This window comes from Herpailurus yagouaroundi, unplaced genomic scaffold (genome assembly GCF_014898765.1).
Source record: "Herpailurus yagouaroundi ecotype Mexico unplaced genomic scaffold, PumYag 199, whole genome shotgun sequence".
Lineage (NCBI taxonomy): Eukaryota > Metazoa > Chordata > Mammalia > Carnivora > Felidae > Herpailurus > Herpailurus yagouaroundi.
Window position 1 is genome coordinate 3,262,893 of NW_024412430.1, and position 21,155 is coordinate 3,284,047.

General features: G+C 40.7%; 1 protein-coding gene across 4 annotated transcripts in view; it reads right to left on the reverse strand.

The window, feature by feature from the left end:
* Nucleotides 1–5,665: 5,665 nt before the first annotated feature.
* Nucleotides 5,666–21,155, reverse strand: part of CEP78 (centrosomal protein 78) — a 29,303-nt gene continuing 13,813 nt past the window's right edge. For 2 of the 4 annotated variants that reach the window (XM_040449297.1, XM_040449296.1), the window contains 8 exons: nucleotides 20,176–20,311; nucleotides 18,658–18,703; nucleotides 16,881–17,009; nucleotides 10,742–10,819; nucleotides 9,128–9,294; nucleotides 7,679–7,850; nucleotides 7,311–7,358; nucleotides 5,666–6,289 (listed from right to left, as the gene is read on the reverse strand). In XM_040449297.1, the coding sequence (XP_040305231.1) occupies nucleotides 5,720–6,289; nucleotides 7,311–7,358; nucleotides 7,679–7,850; nucleotides 9,128–9,294; nucleotides 10,742–10,819; nucleotides 16,881–17,009; nucleotides 18,658–18,703; nucleotides 20,176–20,311 (1,346 nt within the window). In that variant the 3' untranslated portion in view covers nucleotides 5,666–5,719. The remainder of the gene's footprint in view (nucleotides 6,290–7,310; nucleotides 7,359–7,678; nucleotides 7,851–9,127; nucleotides 9,295–10,741; nucleotides 10,820–16,880; nucleotides 17,010–18,657; nucleotides 18,704–20,175; nucleotides 20,312–21,155) is intronic. The other 2 variants (XM_040449300.1, XM_040449298.1) reach the window with 1 other exon arrangement.

Genomic DNA, 21,155 nt, shown 5'->3' on the forward strand with positions numbered 1-21,155 from the left:
TGCTTGTGCAATTACTCTATGCCTGTTTGTGGCGGGCTCTCACTTTTCTTTCATAATTTTTATCTTTTTTCCCTTTGCAGGGCATGAGTGGGATCTCTCAAAGCTTCTAGTTCACGAATTTAAGCTTCAGCTGAACCCATTCTGTGATCTAGTCCATCTTCTGAGTGCATTTTCATAATCGTATTTTTAATTTCCGGAAATGAAAGCCTTCTTTTTCCTAGCATCTTACTCTGTATGGATACCACATCCTTGGGACTCTCTGAAGATCATAATCATATTTTAAAGTTTCTTCTGTTTTTCCTAGTAACTACTTTAACAGGTCAATTTGTTTGAATTTGGAGTCTCCTCTTATGTTACTGGTGTTCTTCAAGTCTGATGATTCTTGGCATTATTTATAGGTGTGGACCTAAGGTTTACAGCTTGAAGTGCTTTTCCTAAGCCAAAAAATTGTGCCACTTTCAGTGAACACAGATTCTGCTCACAGGCGCCTCTGGCGACGATAAAGGGAGTGGCTGGTCACCACAGCCAGAGAGAGTGGGTGGGCGGCTTGTCTTCAGTTCCTCCTCGTAGTCACTTGGGTGACACCCTCTCCAATCTCAGTGTGTCCTGGGCAGAACTGCCACTTCAGAGAGCTGCTTTCTTAGCTGCAGCCTGGTGGTCAACTCCCTAATGAGGTGCTTCAAAGATGCACGGAATGGAAGCTTAGCTGTTCTGCTCTTAATGACTAACTGATCCTTCGATAATATGCTTTTTATCTTCCAGAAATCCCACATTGTCCATTTTCTGGTTTTCCAACTCTGCTATTAATCTATTTTTGTTTTAATACTTCTCCAATCATCTCGGTGAGATTCTGGAAGAGTCAAAGAATGTGTTCAGTCAGCTCTGTTAAACGATAAGCTCCAGCATGTAGTTTATAATCAGAATCTTAAAAAAAAAATTAATCATCAATCCTCTCTTGCTGACCCTCTGAAAATCAAGTGTTCTAGTCTTGAGATTAGGGATTATTCTGTAAATATCCATTTGAAATTAGATGGATTCCTGGATACAGTACCAGATAGGCATGCAATAGTAATTTTTGACCAAGAGTAATTATGTGGACTTAGGGCAGGATGACAAACTCTTTGCTACAGTATCACATCTGACACTGTTTTAAAAAACCTCAGAAAGTCCTCTTTGCATAGACTTCATATGCTCTGGTAATCACTCAGCAAAGGTACACAGTAGCTTCTCAGTAAAGGAACATGCTTGTAAGTTTCTCTAACCCAAATGAAAATACTGTTTTTCAAGGAAGTGACATTGCTTCAGGTGCAGTGTTGGAAGTCTAACATCAAAGTGCTAAAAAGTATTAAACAACAAAACATCCATATTGATGATTTTTAAATTTTTTTTAATTTTTAATTTTTAAAAAAATGTTTATTAATTCTTGAGAGATAGAGCAGGGTAGGGGCAGAAAGAGAGGGAGACACAGAATCGGAAGCATCTGAAGAATCTGAGCGGTCAGTACAGAACCTTACATGGGGCTCGAACCCACAAACCATGAGGCCATGGCCTGAGCCGAAGTCAGATGCCCAACCAATGGAACCACCCAGGCGCCCCCATATTGATGATTCTTAATGAAATCATTTCAAATGATTAAAAAAACACATAAAATAAGCAAGAATTTAAAAACTGTAATGTGTATGCATGCATGTGGTTTTTTTTGTTGTTTTTTTTGAGAGAGACAGCACGAGCGGGGGCGGGGGGGAGAGAGAGAGAGAGAGAGAGAGAGAGAATGAATCCCAAGCAGGCTCTGCACTGTCAACAAGGAGCTGGATGAGGGGCTTGATCTCACAAAACGTGAGATCATGGCCTGAGCCAAAGTCAAGAGTTGGACACTCAACCGACTGAGCCACCCAGGTGCCCGGGCACGTATGTCTTTTAAAAATGTGTGGTAAAAGAAAACTGAGGCTATCAGTATAAACTCATTTAACTTCTACCTCCTCCCAATGCTCTATTCCCCAAAACTGCCAGAATTTATCTCACTTGAAGCGTACAAATTTTTCTTCTGTATTTTGCAGTATGAACTGTACCCGTTTTCTCACTGTATGTCCATGTGTTCCCAATTCTCTACATTATCATTTTCACTGTATGCATATAGGCGAGACACCGCAAATTCACCGAGCATTCAAGCGATCTACAGCCCCACCTGCTCACATCTCTTTCTTCCAGTCCCTACGAGCATGAACGCATCTCACGCTCCCACCTCCCGGGGTCCCGAGGTACAGGTGAGCCGCTCACTGGGCATCTTCAGTAGCTCCTTTCTTCGGTTCCTTCCTTTCAACCTATAAACAATTAAGTCACTCTCATTCTAAAAAAATTCTTTTTCAGCTCATTGCCTCCTCTTCTCACCCAAACTCCTTCGAGGAGGAGCCCATACCCACTCTTCACTGTCCCCTCAGGGCAGCCCTGTCCCCTCAACGTGTCTAATCTGGCTTCACCTACCACTTCCCTGAATTGCTCTTGCTAAAGTCACCAGGGCCCTAGCCACCAAATCCAGTGGACACTTAATACTGCCTACAGCGTGACACTGTTACCTACTTCCTCCTTCTCGAAACAGGATGATCGCTGTCTTCCAAATCCTGTCTTTGCTTAGGACTTACACTTCTGACAGTCCTCACAGTTCTGTGTGACTTCAACCATTCTCGTGATTTTAACTATTGCTCATACGTGCTGACAACACCCAAATGTGTCTCTTTCCGTGTCTTCACACGCACGTCCAGTTATCTACCGGTCACCCCCTGAATTCTGCAGGCGCTTCAAAACCGAGCACATCCAAATCTAAAGTCTTCTCCCCAGTACAGTTCTTCACCCCCTATTTCCAACCTCAATGACACCACCACCCAACCTCAGTCACACAAATGGAAGTCTGGCCTCTGCCTCCTACTTCTTCGTTACCTCCCACAACCGAGTATTGCTTGTTTTATTTCCTAAGTAAAATTCCAATTTATTTCCTCCCTTCATAGATTATCTCATTTCAGACCATTTTTCCATTTGCTATTGCCTAATCCAGAAGTTCCCAAACTGGTGTTTGGTAGAATTGGTTGTTAGACGCTCCTTTTTTCTTTTTTTTTAAAGCTTACTTATGGGGGGGGGAGGGGCAGCAACAGGGAGAGAAAGAGAGAATCCCAAGTAGGCTCCGTGCTGTCAGTGCAGACCTCAATCTCGCGAACCATGAGATCATGACCTGAGCCAAAATCAAGAGTCAGACGCTTAACCGACTGAGCCACCCAGGCGCCCCATTAGACACTCCTTTTAAAAATGGATTCTATAACCAAATATATTTGAAAAGGGATGTGTACCCTTTGCCTGTCTTGGAAATCCAGAATGACCATTAGCCTGCACAAGTCCCAAGAAATCATATAGTAAAGAAACCTGCTTAACTTTATTTAAAGCCAGAATTGACCTTACTTTTGTCCATGGAACCCTTTTAGTAAAGACAAGGAAGTTTTTAATTTTTATTAAAAAAAATTTTTTTTTTACATTTATTTATTTTTGAGAGACAGAGTGAGACAGTACACGAGTGGGGGAGGGGCAGACAGAGAGGGAGACACAGAATCCAAAGTAGGCTTCTGTGCTGACAGCTCAGAGCCTGACACAGGACTCGAAATCACCAACCGCGAAATCGTGACCTGAGCTGAAGTTGGACACTCAACTGACTGAGCCACCCAGGGGCCCCTTTAATTTTATTTAAAAATAAAAACATAATGCTCCTCAGAAGAGTGTGGCATCATCTCTGATCTCCATGCTTCTTCAACCTGATGGTTCCATAATGAACATCCATGATCTAACATGCAACCCTCAATGTGTCATTTCCATTTGTCAACGCTTTTAAGTTTTTAAAAAATATTTTATTCATTTTTGAGACAGAGAGAGTAAATGGGAGCGGGGCATAGACAGAGGAGGACAGAGGATCTGAAGTGGGCTCTGTGCTGAAAGCAGTGAGCCTGACGTAGGGCTCGAATTCATGAACTGTGAGATCATGACTTGAGCCAAAGTCAGATGCTTAACTGACTGAGCCACCCGGGCATCCCCATTCTTCAACCCTTTTACTAGCTCACTATTTCCTGAGAAAAAAGAACCAGCTCCATGCAACATGGCTTGCAAGGCTGCAGGCGATCTCCTTGCTGCCCTGCCTGATGACATTCCACTAACTCTGACTAACTCTGAAATCTTTATCTGGCGTCCCCCTAACATACCACTCTCACGCTCCTGGTTCTACGCTTCTGCTTATGCTGTTCCCTCCACCTTGAGTATCCTTTCCCTTCCTCACCTTATTCACCAGTTTCCAACTAATCCTTCAAGACTTAGCTTAGTTATCACCTCTTTAGATGACCCTTCCAGTTCTCTCTTCTTCCTCAAACATGGGCTACATTCCCGTCACAGGTCCTCTTCTTGTGTGTCTACTACTACTTTCATTCTCCTGTTAGTTAAGGCCCAAGACTACAACTCTTTATTGTTTTCTTCCAATAGCACTCACTCCATGAGTCATGAACTCAGTAGGACTGTAGTAGTCCTCTGGGTATCAATCAGGCAGGACCTTCTAGAAGACACCTGATACCCCAGCTTTTCTCTGATCTTACCTCTCAAGTCACAGTCTGGTTGAACTCAAGACTTATCTATGCATGTTTTACCAGGGAGGCAGAATTTAGTCCAGAGGCATGTGCTCATTTACCCTTACATACTCTGCCTTTATTTATTTATTTATTTTAAAAAAATTTATTTTTTGTCTGATTTATTTTTGAAAGCAAGAGAGACAGAGCATGAGCGGGGGAAGGGCAGAGAGAGAAGGAGACACAGAATCCGAAGCAGGCTCCAGGCTCTGAGCTGTCAGCACAGAGCCCGACGTGGGGCTCGAACTCACAGACTGCGAGATCGTGACCTGAGCCCAAGTGGTACACTTAACCTACTGAGCCACCCGGGTGCCCTGCATATTCTGCCTTTAAAATCCCAACCCAGATGGTGGAGGGGCGGCTATACTTTGTGACGGTCCCACTCTGCACTTCCAGTGCTTGCTGGCTTTTCTCTCCATGGCCTCCTCAAGCCCTTCCTCTCTTAACAAGGTAACAGGACAACAAAGAGATTAAGAGCACAGGTTCTGGTTCAAATCCCAGCTCAACCACTTACTTAAAGCTCTGTAATTTTGGGCAACTCACCTTATCCGACTCCTCACCCATAAAATGGTGCCCTACCTTCTATTTATATGGTTGCTGTAATCTATAAATACAGCTAAGAACCTTGGTCAATATTTCCCATTTTGGTTATTATGATTTAGGACACACCACTGACTTCTGGCCAAGGGATTGCTAGTATTTCCACATTTAACCAAATGTTAAAACTATCCCACTTATTACCTCGTCCCTTTCTAGTGCTTTGCCCTGCTTCATTTATCTTTTCCTCCCTCCACAGAATATTAGTTCCATGAAGGTACAGGTTTTGTTTTGTTCACTGCTGAAAGCAACAGCACCCAGAATGGTATAGCACATGTTAGGCCCTCAGGACATACCTGGTGAATGAATGGTGTAGAATGTCAAAAACATACACCAAAAGTTTCATTACAATAAAAAGACTAGATGAATCTTTCTCTAATGGCTTCAAGTACTATATTTTAAGACACCACATGCCACAATGAAAATATAAGAAATTTATTAAAATTTGGACACAAAACATAATTTCAAAAGATTCAGACCTGTGTCAGGTGTGATACAGTATGGATGCTTTCTTGAATTTCAGAATCAGATCCAAGAGTATCACTTTCAGAGTGTTCTAACAGATCGAGTTTACTTTTAGCTCTCTTCGATGAAAGAGTCACGATTTTACTTTCTTTCTTGACAGAAATGGGGTTTTTCAAAGACTCACTTTTAACTGGTTCGTTAACCAAAGAACCATTCTGCCCAATTCTGTGACTTTTCTGATTTACAGGTGAGTCAGAGCAGGAACGCAGGTCGTTTCTGGACTGTTTTTTAGCAGAGTGTTTTTTGGTATATTCACCTGTTTTGGTCGGTTTCTCTGAAGAAGATCTGCTATTTCTAGATGATTCGTCATCTTTTCTTTGGCTTCCGGTGCCAGATAGCACATCTGCTGACGGAGAACATGTTCTGGCAATGAGTTCTTTGAAAGACTCCTGCCACTGCTCACTGACTGGGGCTCCCAGGTTGTCTCTCAAAGTTTCTAAGGGCTCTTGCGTGGAGACAGGGACATGGAAGGAGTCGGGAGGCAAAGGAATTCTGGCATCGCTTGTAATTTTCTGAAACTGGAGGGAAAACAAAAGAAGACTAAACAAAAATTCAGTGACGAAAAAGCCAACCATTAAAAAGTAGAGTCCATGACTTTAATGTTACTCTGTGATCTTATTATTAAGACAGTCAAGGGGCGCCTGGGTGGCGCAGTCGGTTGAGCGTCCGACTTCAGCCAGGTCATGATCTCGCGGTCCGGGAGTTCGAGCCCCACGTCGGGCTCTGGGCGGATGGCTCAGAGCCTGGAGCCTGCTTCCGGTTCTGTGTCTCCCTCTCTCTCTGCCCCTCCCCCGTTCATGCTCTGTCTCTCTCTGTCCCAAAAATAAATAAACGTTTAAAAAAAAAAAAAAAAAAAAAGATAGTCAATTGATTAATTAGAAGATTTTAGATCCGTTTTTTTTCTAATTGTATCTTGCCAGGTGATTCCTAACTTAACTTAGCTATATCCAAGGCAACATCTACTACATTTTCAGACTTCGTGGTTTGGGGTAATTATTACCCACTTCCCTTTCCCTCATTAAAAATAATAAAGCCACAGCGGAGCCTGGGTGGCTCAGCTGGTTAAGCGTCCGACTTCAGCTCAGGTCATGATCTCACGGTTCGTGGGTTCAAGCCTGGCGTCGGGCTCTGTGCTGACAGCTGAGCCTGGAGTCTGCTTCGGATTCTGTATCTCCCTCTCTCTCTCTGCTCCTCCCCGGCTCGTACTGTCTGTCTGTCTGTCTGTCTCTGTGTCAAAAATAAACAAACATTAAAAAAAAATAATAAAGCCTTACTCCCTAAGAAAATTAATTTCTTCTCTATCCTCCAGGAACATGTAAGCAGTATCCAATCTGTGATAAGACTATGTTCTCAAGTTATCAGGTCCCAAGACTGTCTGAGGTTGGCCAATATGGGAGATAAAGGGAAGGGAAGGCCAGAGGGAAAGCAGATGGGTTCCCCTCTCTCATTCCCATAACTGGGAGGTTAACTCTAATACCTAGTCTATTAGTTACGTCTGGATTACTTATTTAAGAAAATTATTTGTATCAGTACTTGTACCTTCATTAGAGTTCCTTCATTGTAAGCTGACTGCATACAAATAGAAACCTAGATGAAATATGAATAGAATAGACATTTACACAATTTAAAATTTGGAGTATTTTCTCTAATGTTTCATTTCTTTCTTCACTGAGAATAGTTTGCTTTACATCATAAATTTTCAAAAGGCCTCCCAATTTTCTCATTTACAACTATATGATATTATGAAATGGGCACAAACTTACTACTTTCAGATTGGGAAAGGACCCCAAAGAGGCTCCCAAGCATGTGAATTATTAGAGACAGATCGTCATCATTTTCTCTCTGACTCTGTAATTCCATTTTGCTCATCACTCTTAGGATCATTAAATTCTGTTCCGTCCACTCACTTGGATGTTCTGCACCTGTCCTATGGAGTTCTGCTTTGATTCTGGTTTTTCATCTTCAAGTGCCTTCTTTTCTTCTCTAGGCAGGCTACTAATAGTAGAATTCATCTGGGGACGACCCAGCAAATGAAAATCTGACTGATCTATACCAGCCATTGTGGCAAGCTGACCAAGCCTGGACAAAAGGAGGAAAGGAGAAAAAAAGCAAAGATTGTTATAATTGTGTATGAGCAGCTTAGATTTTCCCATACCTAGAACCATGAAATACTTCTTAAAAATTTTTTTTCAGGGTGCCTGGGTGGCTCAGTCAGTAGAGCATCCAACGTCAGCTGAGGTCATGGTCTCGCAGTTTGTGACTTCGAGCCCCATGTCAAGGTATGTGCTGACAGCTCAGAGCCTGGAGCCTGCTTCGGATTCTGTGTCTTCCACTCTCTCTCTGCCCCTCTCCTGCTCATGCTGTGTATCTCTCTCCTTCAATTTATTTTTGAAAGAGACAGAGGTGCAAGCTGGGGAGGAGCAGCGAGAGAGAAGAGAGGCAGAGGAACTGAAGCAGGCTCTGATGGGAAGCTCAAACTCATGAACTGTGAGATCATGACCTGAGCCAAAGGCGGATGCTTAACCAACTGAGCCACCCAGGCGCCCCACTCATGAAATACTTCTAAAATCTTAAAAGCCAATATCCTACTCCAGATACAAGCCCCTATTCTCTCCTAAATTCTCAGCCCTTCCAGACTCATGCTCTGGGACCACCACAATAGATCATGCAATCCTTGAAGCACTCTTTCTTCCCCCAACGTCTGGCCCACCACCTGATTTACTGCTCCACTGCAACGCTTCAGCTTCTAGCATGCACCTAGTGCATCGCCCTTCACCTCTCCCCCACTTCTTTACCACCTCTCCTCCAAACACGTGTTTTTTCCTTCCTTCCCGACACCAACCCCTTCACCTACAAAACATCACTCCATCAATTTCAATCTCCAATTCTCTCTTTCAACAACTTCTTTTAGCAAAATCATTCCTGGTTGAAAACGACTGATCTATATCTGCCCTGCGGATTAATGATAATTATTATATGTAGGACAAAAATTGCTTTAATTCAAATGTATTTCACAAGGAAAATGAGTAACATGGAGGGAAATTCCAATGCATTCTGGAATATTTTCAAGTAAAATTACCTTCAATTTAGTCTTTACCCAAGACTATACTTACAAATTATTTATAGGTTACTCCTTCACACTGGGCTTTCTCCTCTACTGAAGCAAGTTTACTATTCTGCATTTCTTTTAACATGTAATTCCTCATTAAAACAACAACAACAACAACAACAACAACCACCCTCTATATTATAGTTACACCCTAAGTAAATCTATAGAAGCAATGAAAATGGCTCATGTTCTTCAGCAAACCACTGTTACAGCTGCAAAGAGAACGATGCGAAAGAAACGAACTAACCCAGCATCTTTAAGGAGATCCAAGAAAGCATGGAACTTCTGAAAAGAATTCTCAATGCTGCCCAAAACACCTTCGTCATCCAGGATCATGTTTGTCAATGACTGTGCATGAAGGGCTTCAGACAAAGAGCAATTTATATTTCTTAACTGGGCATTTTCATGTTCCAGCTATAAAAGAAGAATGAAAATGTCTGACGTGGTTTTCTCTCACTGTCATCAAAAGAAAAGAGTTAAACATTCCAAACATAATTAATTTGTAATTAACCTAACTTTCCACCAGTAAAGACAGAGACTACATCAGATAATAAAGTCCAGAGACATCCAACGAAGTTTCCTATATAACACTTAGATGGTATATAAACAAACCAAAGTTCTGTTTTATTAATGACCTTTGAAAAGATCACTTTTCTAACTGGTTATATTCATAACAGACCCTCATTTTACATTAGAAAATTAGCTGCTTAACGGTTCCCTTTAAATTAGAAAGTGAAATATAGTCTGACTTGAGCAAAGCATATTCCAACTTTGCTGGACGTTAAGGATTAACTTTACTGGGAAAGATATTAAATGCCTAGGTTTAAAAGTCCTAAATCATACCCAACTTATTAACTGTACGATGACCAATATTCTCCTTGGCTTCTTGACGATGTTTCCTCCTTTGGACATCCCCGCCCCCTCAATATCTATTCGTCTAAAACCATGTATGAGCCTAACTCTAGATTTCTCAGAAAGGCCCTTTTGTTCATGATTCACCTTTTACCTTAACAGGTGCTCAACATTTACTGAATGAGTAAATGTCTTTCAATCCAACGTATGCACTTGCAAAAATTCCTCCCTAAACTCACCTTATGATAATAAAATATATTTACATACAACTTTTTAGCTTATGCCCTGCTTCCATGAACATTAGGCCAATGCAATTCTCAGAATATATATTTTTATCTTTCATTGCATTCTTAGCAGTTTTCCAATATGTTATACTTATTTAAATTATTCACTTTTCTAATTCACTGATAGTAAAGTCTCATCATGTCTTCTATGTTACTGTAAACACAGTATAAGCGTAAGTGCTTTAATTGAAGCATCAGGAGCAGAAAATAAGCTAAGGTCACATAAAAGTACACACACACCAAAAAAAAAAAAAAAAAAAAAGAAAAACAAACAAACCCTAAGATTTTTCCATTTTAAAAACATGTTTTCTGGAATAGAGATCATATAACCACTAAATATAATACAAAGATTCATACAGTACAACAGTTTGCAACATATTGCAGTTTTAAAGTTTAAAAACTGCATGTGCATGGCTTAAAATCAAATCAAAATAAAACAAAAACACTCTCAAAAGTATATTGGGGCGCCTGGGTGGCGCAGTCAGTTAAGCGTCCGACTTCAGCCAGGTCACGATCTCGCGGTCCGTGAGTTCGAGCCCCGCGTCGGGCTCTGGGCTGATGGCTCAGAGCCTGGAGCCTGTTTCCGATTCTGTGTCTCCCTCTCTCTCTGCCCCTCCCCCGTTCATGCTCTGTCTCTCTCTGTCCCAAAAATAAATAAACGCTGAAAAATAAATAAAATGTTAAAAAATTAAAAAAAAAAAAGTATGAGAAAAAAACTTGTTTACCTCACTGACTCGTTTATCGGCCTTCAGTCTTATTACTCTTTCCTCCTTTAACTGCTTTAGGCACCCCTCCAGTTTTTCCTAGTGAGAAGAAATAGAGTAAATATTATAAACAATTCAGAGTATGAGATCCAAAAGCCTTTCCAGTTATAGGTCTCAACAAGGATTTAGGCACAGAGCCAGAAGTGACCTCAAGACTTTAGGATTATAGTCTATTACTTATGATATCATCCCATGCTAGTGAAATTAATTACCAAAATATATCAAATTAGCTATTAAAAATTTACTTGAGGGGCACCTGGGTGGCGCAGTCGATTAAGCGTCCGACTTCAGCCAGGTCATGATCTCGCGGTCCGTGAGTTCGAGCCCCGCGTCAGGCTCTGGGCTGATGGCTCAGAGCCTGGAGCCTGTTTCCGATTCTGTGTCTCCCTCTCTCTCTGACCCTCCCCCGTTCATGCTCTGTCTCTCTCTGTCCCAAAAATAAATAAACGTTGAAAAAAAAAAATTAAAAAAAAAAAAAAAAAAGACTTTGAGTCCCATGCTTTCCAAAATAAATTTGTGGCAGTTCACCATAAAAGGCATATGTGTATACTGTAGTAAGTCATATATAAAAAGCTAAGGTGAAGAAAGGAAAATTCTACTTTTATTTATGGGTTCCTTTATAAGAGAAAACCTCAGTAACATGGCTAACCCAACTGAATTACGTAATGGCAGATTCAAATGCATTTTTAAAAAAGTAAACACTTTGGGGACACCTGGGTGGCTCAGTCAGTTAAGCGTCTGACTTCAGCACAGGTCATGATCTCACGGTTTGTGAGTTCGAGCCCCACGTTGGGCTCTCTTCTGACAGCATGGAGCCTGAAGCCTGCTTCAGATTCCTGTCTCCCTCTCACTCTGATCCTCCCCCACTCGTCCTCTGTCTCTCTCTCAAAAATAAATAAACATTTAAAAAATTTAAAAAAAAGTAAACACTTTGAAAACACTGAGACAGAGACAAGTAGCGTAGGACACCTCAGATCACGTCACTAATTATGCTATAGAGCCACGTTATGAGTTGAGGAGGCTGGGTGCCATGCCTGTTCAGAGAGGTGGTGATCTTCCCATTCGCTAGTGTCAATAAGATAGAATGCACTTGGTAAACTCCCTTTTGGTTTCCAGGAGCAAAACAGTCAGGTCCTTGCGTTGAGGGACACTACTTGTGGTTGGCAGAATTCTATGCCCCTCAGCTTCCTACCTGCTGAACTACACAATCCTCCCAGTTAGTCAATCAAATGCTAACCTAGGTGCTGCAGCAAAGTGATTTTGCAAATGGAATTAAGGTTCCTCAAATCGGTTGATCTTTAATTGATATTAAGAGATTACTTTTGGTGGATGTGACCTAATCAGGTGGCTAATTAAAAGTGACTGGGGTCTATCTGATGTATGACTGACATCTTGATTTCAGCTTTATTTATTTATTTACTTATTTATTTTAAATGTTTATTTATTTTTGGGGGGAGAGGGGCAGAGAGCGAGGGAGACAGAGGATCTGAAGTGGGCTCTGTGCTAACAGCAGACAGCCCAATGCGGGGCTCCAACCGACGGACCGTGAGATCATGACCTGAGCCAAAATCAAGAGTTGGATGCTCAACTGACTGAGCCACCCAGGTACCCCTATTTTTGATACCTTTTTAAGACAAAAGGGTAGATTAGATGGGTGTACTTGCAGAGATGGCTTTTATTTTCTTCAATAAATTTTTCATCATCTAAAAAAATTTGCTCAATGAACATATATTTTTATATTCAGAACACAGGTTTAAAAAATAAAAAATAGCCGAACTTCAAATTCTTTAATAGGGATGAAGGGAAAACACCGCAGAATTCCTCCACTTACTTATATAATGGTTTTAATATTTAAAACTTATTTCACAGAAATTCTAAACAAATAAGCAAACAAGAAACTAGCGCCACAGTTAGAGAAAGTAGACTGAAATACTCCCTTCTCAGCTAGCTCTAAATATAGAGTATATCATGTAATTACATGAAATAGTTTCTCCCCCTAGTGGAGGGAATTAGGACATAATGTTAAATTTTCATGAAAAAGTGTACCTTCCTCTTACAAAGGAATTCATGCTCCTTAAAAAAAATATGGAACCAAAAAATTAGAAAGTAAAATTGCTTGACATTCTGTTACTTAAATAAGACTAATAATCAGGTTTTGGAGAACTTTTCCTTCACCTGCTCTCCTTCCCCTTCTATTCATTGGCTCGTCTGATTTTTTCTGGAACAAAGCTCCCATCACACTGTATTAATAATTTTATGTTCAACTTTTTTTTCCATTTAACATTGAATCATTTTTATATAATCAAGGAATTCATAACCTTGATTTTTTAATGGTCTACAAAATATTCCACTGAGCAGGTTTCTCGGTTCATGTAATCATTCCTTTACATTTAAATTCTTTCCAACTTTTCAGTATTATAAAACAAAATACCTATTTTTAGGCATGAAGCCTTTTCCTCACATGTAAGAATAATTTTCTTGCAATAAATCAGTAAGAATGAGTTTGAGATCAAAGCAAATGAACATTTTTAACGTTCTGCTATACTGATTTCCAAACTGCTTTCCAAAAGATTCCTAACATTTTAGACTGCTTTCAGCAATGTGTCACCTAGTATACTAACTTCTACTGTAACTGGTGGCTTGCTTCTTCACTTTAAAGTGCAAGAAATTTAGGGGCAGGGGTGTTTTATCCCAGCACACGTGTCTAGCACAAAGCACACAATAAGTAATTGCTGAATAAGGAAAACCCGTGTCACTCCAAGATACACGTGTGCGAAAGGCAGAAGGTTTTTCTCTAATTGGATAGGTGAAAACTTGCCCTCTCCCTCAGTATGTACTGCTTTGCTTATAATTAGTAATCAAATTTCTCTTTTAGATTACTAGGTGGCTCAGCTGGTTAGGCGTCTGACTCTCGATTTTGGCTCAAGTCATGATCACACGGTCATGAGATTGAGCCCCAAATTGGGCTTCAATCTGGCATGGAGCCTGCTTGGGATTCTCTTTCTCTCTCTCTGTCCCTCCCCTGCTCGAGTCCACATGTGATCTCTCTAAAAACAAAAACAAACAAAAAACAACAACAACAAACGAACAAACAAAAAAACCCACAACCATTCAGAATCTCTGTGGCTAAAACCTGACCCCACCCCTTGGCTATATAACCTTTGACAAGCTAGTAACTCTAAGTCTCAATTTCCTTATCTATAAAATGAAGACAGGTTCATTGTAATATGTGATATCATACTAAAAAGTGCAAAGAATAAAACTGTCAGTGTCACAAATAAAGAGAACACTTACTTACATAACTAGCACTCAAGCCTGTATACACAGTTTGTCAGCATCTCAAAAATCCCCATATCCTTTTGCCATAACAAGCTCCTTCCCTCCTCCCAGAGTTAAAGACCACCCGCATCCCTTACATGCACGCATCACTAAAAATACGCTCTGGTTGTGCCACCTCCTGAATTCACAATATATACAGTCCTCCAGTCAACACTGTTTTTAAAAATGCATCCACACTGCTGCCAGGGGCTCTGGCTCGTTAAATTTTATTGCTTTATGAATACACATAATTTATTTTTTTAATGTTTACTTATTTATTTTGAGAGAGTGTGAACTGGTGTGTGAGCACGCAAATACAGGAGGGGCTGAGACAGAGGGAGAGAGAGGATCCCAAGCAGGCTCCGCACTGCCAGCCCAGAGCCTGCTGTGGGGCTCAATTTCCTGAACTGTGGGATCACGACCTGAGTCGAAATCAATAGTTGGACAATTAACCGACCGAACCACCCAGGCGCCCCACACATAATTTAACTTTTAACTCTTAAGGGAGAGGAAGGCTCCCTGGAAGCTCGTGATGGACTGGCTTCTCTTAGGTGTGAAGAGGCAAAACTACATACTAGGAGCCCCAGTTCTCCCAGTTCTTTTTAAAGTAAAATTGTCTTGGGGCGCCTGGGTGGCTCAGTCGGTTAAGCGGCCGACTTCGGCTCAGGTCACGATCTCGCGGTCCGTGAGTTCGAGCCCCGTGTCGGGCTCTGTGCTGACAGCTCAGAGCCTGGAGCCTGTTTCCGATTCTGTGTCTCCCTCTCTCTGACCCTCCCCTGTTCATGCTGTCTCTCCCTGTCTCAAAAATAAATAAAAACGTTAAAAAAAATTTTTTTTAAAGTAAAATTGTCTCATTTTAGGAGAATGAAGGTGGGATCGAGAGTTCACTCTCCCAATTATGAACTTTCCACATGCTCTCGTTTCAGTCATATTTCTAACTAACGTCACCCTCTCTCCCACATGCACACCTGGGGCTTGGAGCTATCTCTGCCTGGGGGACAGTTTCCCCCTCAGCTGCAGCACATCTCTGTGCATATTCCAGGTTGTGGTTTTCCTCTAGTTTCTGGCTTCACACTCTTCTACTTGTCTTCTGTCTTTGCAAAAAATGTTGAAATCTCTTAATTGTTGCGGATACGGTCTTAAAAATTTTAATACCATCATTTTTTCTAACTTTTTAGTGTTTATTTTTGAGACAGAGAGAGAGCATGAACGGGGGAGGGTCAGAGAGAGGGAGACATAGAATCCGAAGCAGGCTCCAGGCTCTGAGCTGTCAGCACACAGCCCGATGCGGGGCTCGAACCCACAAGCTGTGAGATTATGACCTGAGCCGAAGTCGGATGCTTAACGGACTGAGCCACCCAGGTGCCCCCCATCATTTTTGTGTCTTGTCAAAATGGAGAAGAGCCAAAAGGATCCTCAACACATCTTGAATCAGCTGTTCCCTAGTTACAGTTCCTAACTCTTTTGGTCTTCCCCAATGCCTAGAGTCCCTTTTGCAAGTACAATCTCCCTAGTCTCTCCATGCAGGAAAGGAACCCCTATCTAATATGACCGTGAATGCAAATTAGATAGTCCAGGGTCTTGTTGCCACTCTGCAACTTAGTAACAAAGTACTTAATCGCTACAAATTGCTCATTTATAAGATGAAAGGGGTAATTGTTTTAAGTTTATTTAGAGAGAGAATGTGTGCATGCATGTACGAGTGTGCAAGTGAGTGGAGCAGGGATGGGGAGGGAGAATCTCAAGCAGGCTCCGCCCTGTCAGCACAGATCCTGATGGGGAACCTGATATCACAAACCACAAGATCATGACCTGAGCCAAAATCAAGAGTTGGACGGACGCTTAACTGACTGAGCCACCCAGGCACCCTGAAGTGGGTAATTCTACATCAACTACACATTCCTCCCACTCTAACACTTCATCATTTTCCAAGTACTTATCTTAATTTCTCTCCATTATTGTCATTAATTTTAATTAAGAAAATAAAAATCTGGCTTTCTTTTTTAAAAAAATCAAATAGTAATTTCCACAGTCCTACAATAATGAGATAACTAGTTTTAAATCTGTCAAGTTTGACAGTAAAAGAAAACCATACTAAATCATTTTTAAAAATTAAATGTGGCCTTGATAGCACGAAAAAAGACAAGGTCCCTCCCAAACAGTGTTTCCCTTATTTACTACCAATGTCAGCTCTGCATTAAAGTTGAAATAAAATAACTATGGTATTTTGTTATAAAAATCAATTTTTCTTTTCTGTCCAAACAGAAATATCAAATGACGTTAGAGGTCAGGTTTATTAGGCAATACAATATAGCTTCTTGAGTATTTTTAATTTGGGAAGGGAGACTGTCAACATCCAAATCGTTTTTTCAACTTTTTTTTTTTTTTTATTAAAAATGAGGTCATATTTTCCTCTTAGAAAAAGAAGAGTTCAGCGAGGACCTCCAATTTCCTGATCTGTAAAATAAGAATACCAAATCAGCTGACTACATTCATTCAGAAGTCTGTTTCCTTGAGTTTATCTGACGATCATTAAGGTTCTCTCTACATCTAATAGTCTATGGTTCTAAAGAAAGGAAAATACATATTACTGATGACATGTTTTCATTTTCATTTCTTAGAATTCAAACGTCTACCTTTCGCCCTGGTCTAAGCTAAGGAACCACTGAGGGGAAGACAGAATCCATGTATGAGCTTAGCCAGTGCTGTAATCAGGCTTCCGCCAGATAACCACCACAGTTTAAAAAATAATCTGTGTATCTCTAAAGTGATAACATTGTACCTGTAATGCTTCTTGCTTTAAACTGGTTTTCTCAGGCTCTTCTTGAACACTTTCAGAAGAATCTTCGACCTCTTCAATTTCTGAGGAAGAAGGACTCTCTACTGTCACAGTCACAGGAAAATTCGATTGCTTAGAGAAAGGAGACAGGGTTGTAGAAGAGATAACAAAAGCCAGAGAGTGATATTACAGAACATTTAACAAAAGTGATCTGAGGTATCATTATTTATAAATGTCTTCCACTGCACCTTAGTCAAAAACAAGCAATGACAAAATAACAGTAACTTATTTTTGCTGTTACAAAAATATTCTGTTAAGTACAGTATTCTGTTGTTAAGATTAATATTTGAAATCACCCATATTATTTTATAAAATTTCTTTCACATAAGCCAAGTGAGGAGCCAGGGTAAACATTTTTCTCAGATCAACTTTATACTGCAGACAAGAAATTTATTTTCCACCATTAGGCACAGAAGTCTAAAACAAAATGTAGTTTTGGAGGAAAATCCATCAGTAGTGGGACTGATAAAGAATTAGTAGAATAATTTGAAAGTCAACATATCTAGTGAATGCTAAACATGAGAATTTTAAAAAATAAATCACTTACACATACACAACTAAAACTGACCCATTAAAAACTTCATTTTATCATCCTTAAGCCACCTCAAGCCAAAACTAGGGTAAGAGTAATGTAGTTCTCCTGTAAAATTTCACTGCCACTGGAATGCAGTTGAATATGATGTTTCCAAACATTAGAAAAATGACTTCGTCACACCCCATAAAAAGTCTACAGATTAAAAAGAGGTGCACTGGGATTCCGTAACTGCAGAGAAGACACAACACTAGGGTCCCATTACGACCACAGGTAGCAAACCCCACAGGGCAGGAAAATCCCAACAGTAGGAAGAGGTGTGTGCCCCTTCTTCTGGGCATGCGGGGGGCAGGGCTCACACCCAGGGCGCTCTTCTCTCAGTCACAACAGTGTTACCTTATTCAGAGCAACTACGCAGTCTCCCAGGACAAGGGGAAGGAGAACCTGACACTCTGAGGGGATCGGCTGGTTTTAAGACCAGGAGACAGTAGGATAGGGGATGTGTGTGGTGTGGGTGGGAGAGGGAGAAGTGCTCTGAGAGAGTGGAAGCTTTGGGACTGGCCTCTTTATTTTGCCTTCAGGATCTGGAACTTCTACATACAGCCCCCAAACAACATTTCTTGGAAACAGAAGGACATTCCTGAAAATGGTAACTCCACATGTGGGGTCAGGAATGTCAAATTTGTTTCACTGGGTAACAGGTGACTCGTGAACTGGAGAATGGCTTCCCTGTTTACAGATGAAACCACAAGGGCCCCAGCATGTGCCACATCCACACAACTACACAGTGTCACTGGGAGAGAGCCCTGACAAGTTTCAAATGGATTTATTTCAGGGAGGGAGATGTTCCCTGTAAGGTTCTGTTCAGTTTATTTTTTTATTTTTTGAGAGAGAGAGAGAGAGAGAGAGAGAGAGAGAGAGAGACGGGGAGAGAGGCCGAGGGAGGGAGAGAGGGAGGGAGGGGGAGGGGGAGGGAGAGAGAGAGAGAGAGACAGAATCTCAAGTAGGCTCCACGCTCAGCTCGGATCCCACGACCCCTGGGATCGTGACCTGACCCGAAATCAAGAGTTGGACGCTCAACCGACTGAGTCACCCAGGAGTTCCTGTTTAGTTTGAAAAGCAAAGAGAACGTCCTCCCACCTTTCCCACTTCAACCTTCTACATACTGTAAATATGAGAACTACATACCTGCAAATGATTATACACGTCACGAGTTTTGATTAACGGAAAACCCCTGAAGAGATACCAACAAGTTCAGTTATACTTTGATGTGAAAACATCACCAGTTAACCTCAGTTAACAAAACTTGTATCATGTACAATAATACTATTAAGAATACATACGAATTGTGTATAAACATGAGTAAGTTCAAAATAAGGACCTGGGAGGCTCCGCTATGGAGAAAATTGAACAGAATTTAGCAGACTGCCTTGTGGTAACTCTCTGAACCGCTGAGAGGTGTGTCCACTTCCTATGTTCAGGATGGTTGATATTTCCAATCTAACTTCTTTAACTGATAATCATTCTCCAGTTGACAACTCCTTGTGATCAGAATGGACTCGAGATGACTAAGTATCATGAGAAGATATGAAACCACAAAGCTATAAAACTAAAGTGCAAGACTGGGGACTCAGAACTATAGTTTACACAACAATAATTCACATCACCATTTGTGAAAAGGTACAGCAGTCACTTGCCCAGCGGAGATTATATTCATCAACTTAACATGAGCTACTGCACGGTTAATTTACACAGCACCTACTTCAAGCCTTATTGAAAATCAACTCTTTGTTTTCTTAAGCAATTGCTCATCCTCAATTTCTTGACTACTACCAGGTTAAGTTACTTGAAAATAATCTATAGCAAGGCCTATAGATTTACTATTTACTCTGTTTACTCAGCAAGCCTAAAATTGTAGTTTAATCGTGTAAAGAGACTTTATAAAAAAATTTTTTTTAATGTTTATTTATTTTTGACAGAGAGAGGGACAGAGCATAAGCGCGGGAGGGGCAGAGAGAGAGGGAGACACAGAATCTGAAATAGGCTCCGAGCTGTCAGCACAGAGCCCGACGTGGGGCTCTAACTCACAGACCGTGAGATCATGACTTGAGCCGAAGTCGGACACTCAACTGACTGAGCCACCCAGGTGCCCCCGTGTAAAGAGACTTTTATACTTCTAGGACAAAAAATTATTCTGCACAGTTATCCCCAGGTAAGTACTCAGCTAAAACTAGTTATATCTAGTTTGTTTTGCTAAATCTGATTCACTGAAAAGAGTTAAGCCGGGTGACCGAGTTAGATTAAGTCTAATTCATACTCCCCATCATCCATTCTGCACTAAACTATTCTCCATGCCTAAAATGTCTTTTTTCCCTATTCCTATAAATCCAAGCTCCTACTCTTGCACTGTAGGGACTGGCTCAGTCACAACTGCCTTTAATGAAACCTTTATCACCTGCCCAAGTGAAGATAATTTTATCTCCTCTGGATTCCCACAGGGTTACCTTTGTTGTGACACTTAAGAAATAACTTGAAACTCCCAATTATAATTTTTTTGTTTTTGCTTTTCTTCCTTAAAGGACTCATTAGGCAGAAGTGTGAGTTATCGTTCTTCCTCTACAGAAACCACCAGAGACCTCCCACATAATAGAAGCTCCAAAATGAAGAATGGTGAATGACTACAGACAGGGACTAAAGATGCCCTACCTGCTCCTTTTTGCACGTTCTGCTGTGCGCCACGGCAGGAAACCAGACACACCAGGAGGCAGAGGTTCAGGAGCATAATTGTCTTTACCAAGGGAGTGTTTTCTTCCGTTACTTACAGGTTTCTTTGTACCCAATCCTATGTTTGCAAAGCATTAAAAGAAAAAATCAAGATGCACTAAAGGGCAACAGAGCAATCATCACATGTTCACACTTTTAAAAGAATAAAACAGGCAACTGACGATGATGCAAAAGCCATTAAGAACAAGATTTTGTAAAAACACTGGTAACGTTTAAAAATACAAGTCCTCTCCAGTAACAAGTTACCATTTTAACTAAAATATTAAGTAGGTGGAATGTACAAAAGATGCAAAAGTAAATAAAAAATATATCCCAAAGAATGAAATATGCATGATACATTTCTTGTATCATGCAGAAACATTCAGTTTGCTGACTCTCAGAATAGCTTTGGTATATCTGAGTCTCCAAGGTAGAGCAACACTGATAGATCCGTGACTCCTGCCAAACGGGATCTGAATTAGAACAAAATTTCAATTTAAGATTCATTTTTCTATGTGAAAATGATAAAAGTAACAGGACTGAAGCTTGTAACAGGCAGATGAGTCAATGTTACCCTCTTCAAGTCTGCTGACCCTCATTACTCATTTATTTTCATATAGAAAACAAAAGAAACCACTGGATAGAAGAGCAAGATATGGAGACTTAGCCTATATTTCAATACTGAAGAGTCAAGTATCCTTATGAACTATCTGGTAACAAAATTAGAACTACATGCTAATATACTTTATTTAGAATAAACCATATATTAAAATTGACCTACATTTAAAGATTTATTTTTTTCTATGTTACTGAAAACAAGTAATATAGGTTGGTTCTATTCGTTCTTCAAGTCTGTTTCACTATACTACTTTAGCAGCATCATGAAAGTATGTGAAATAAAGTGTAAGGGGTAATACAGAGCA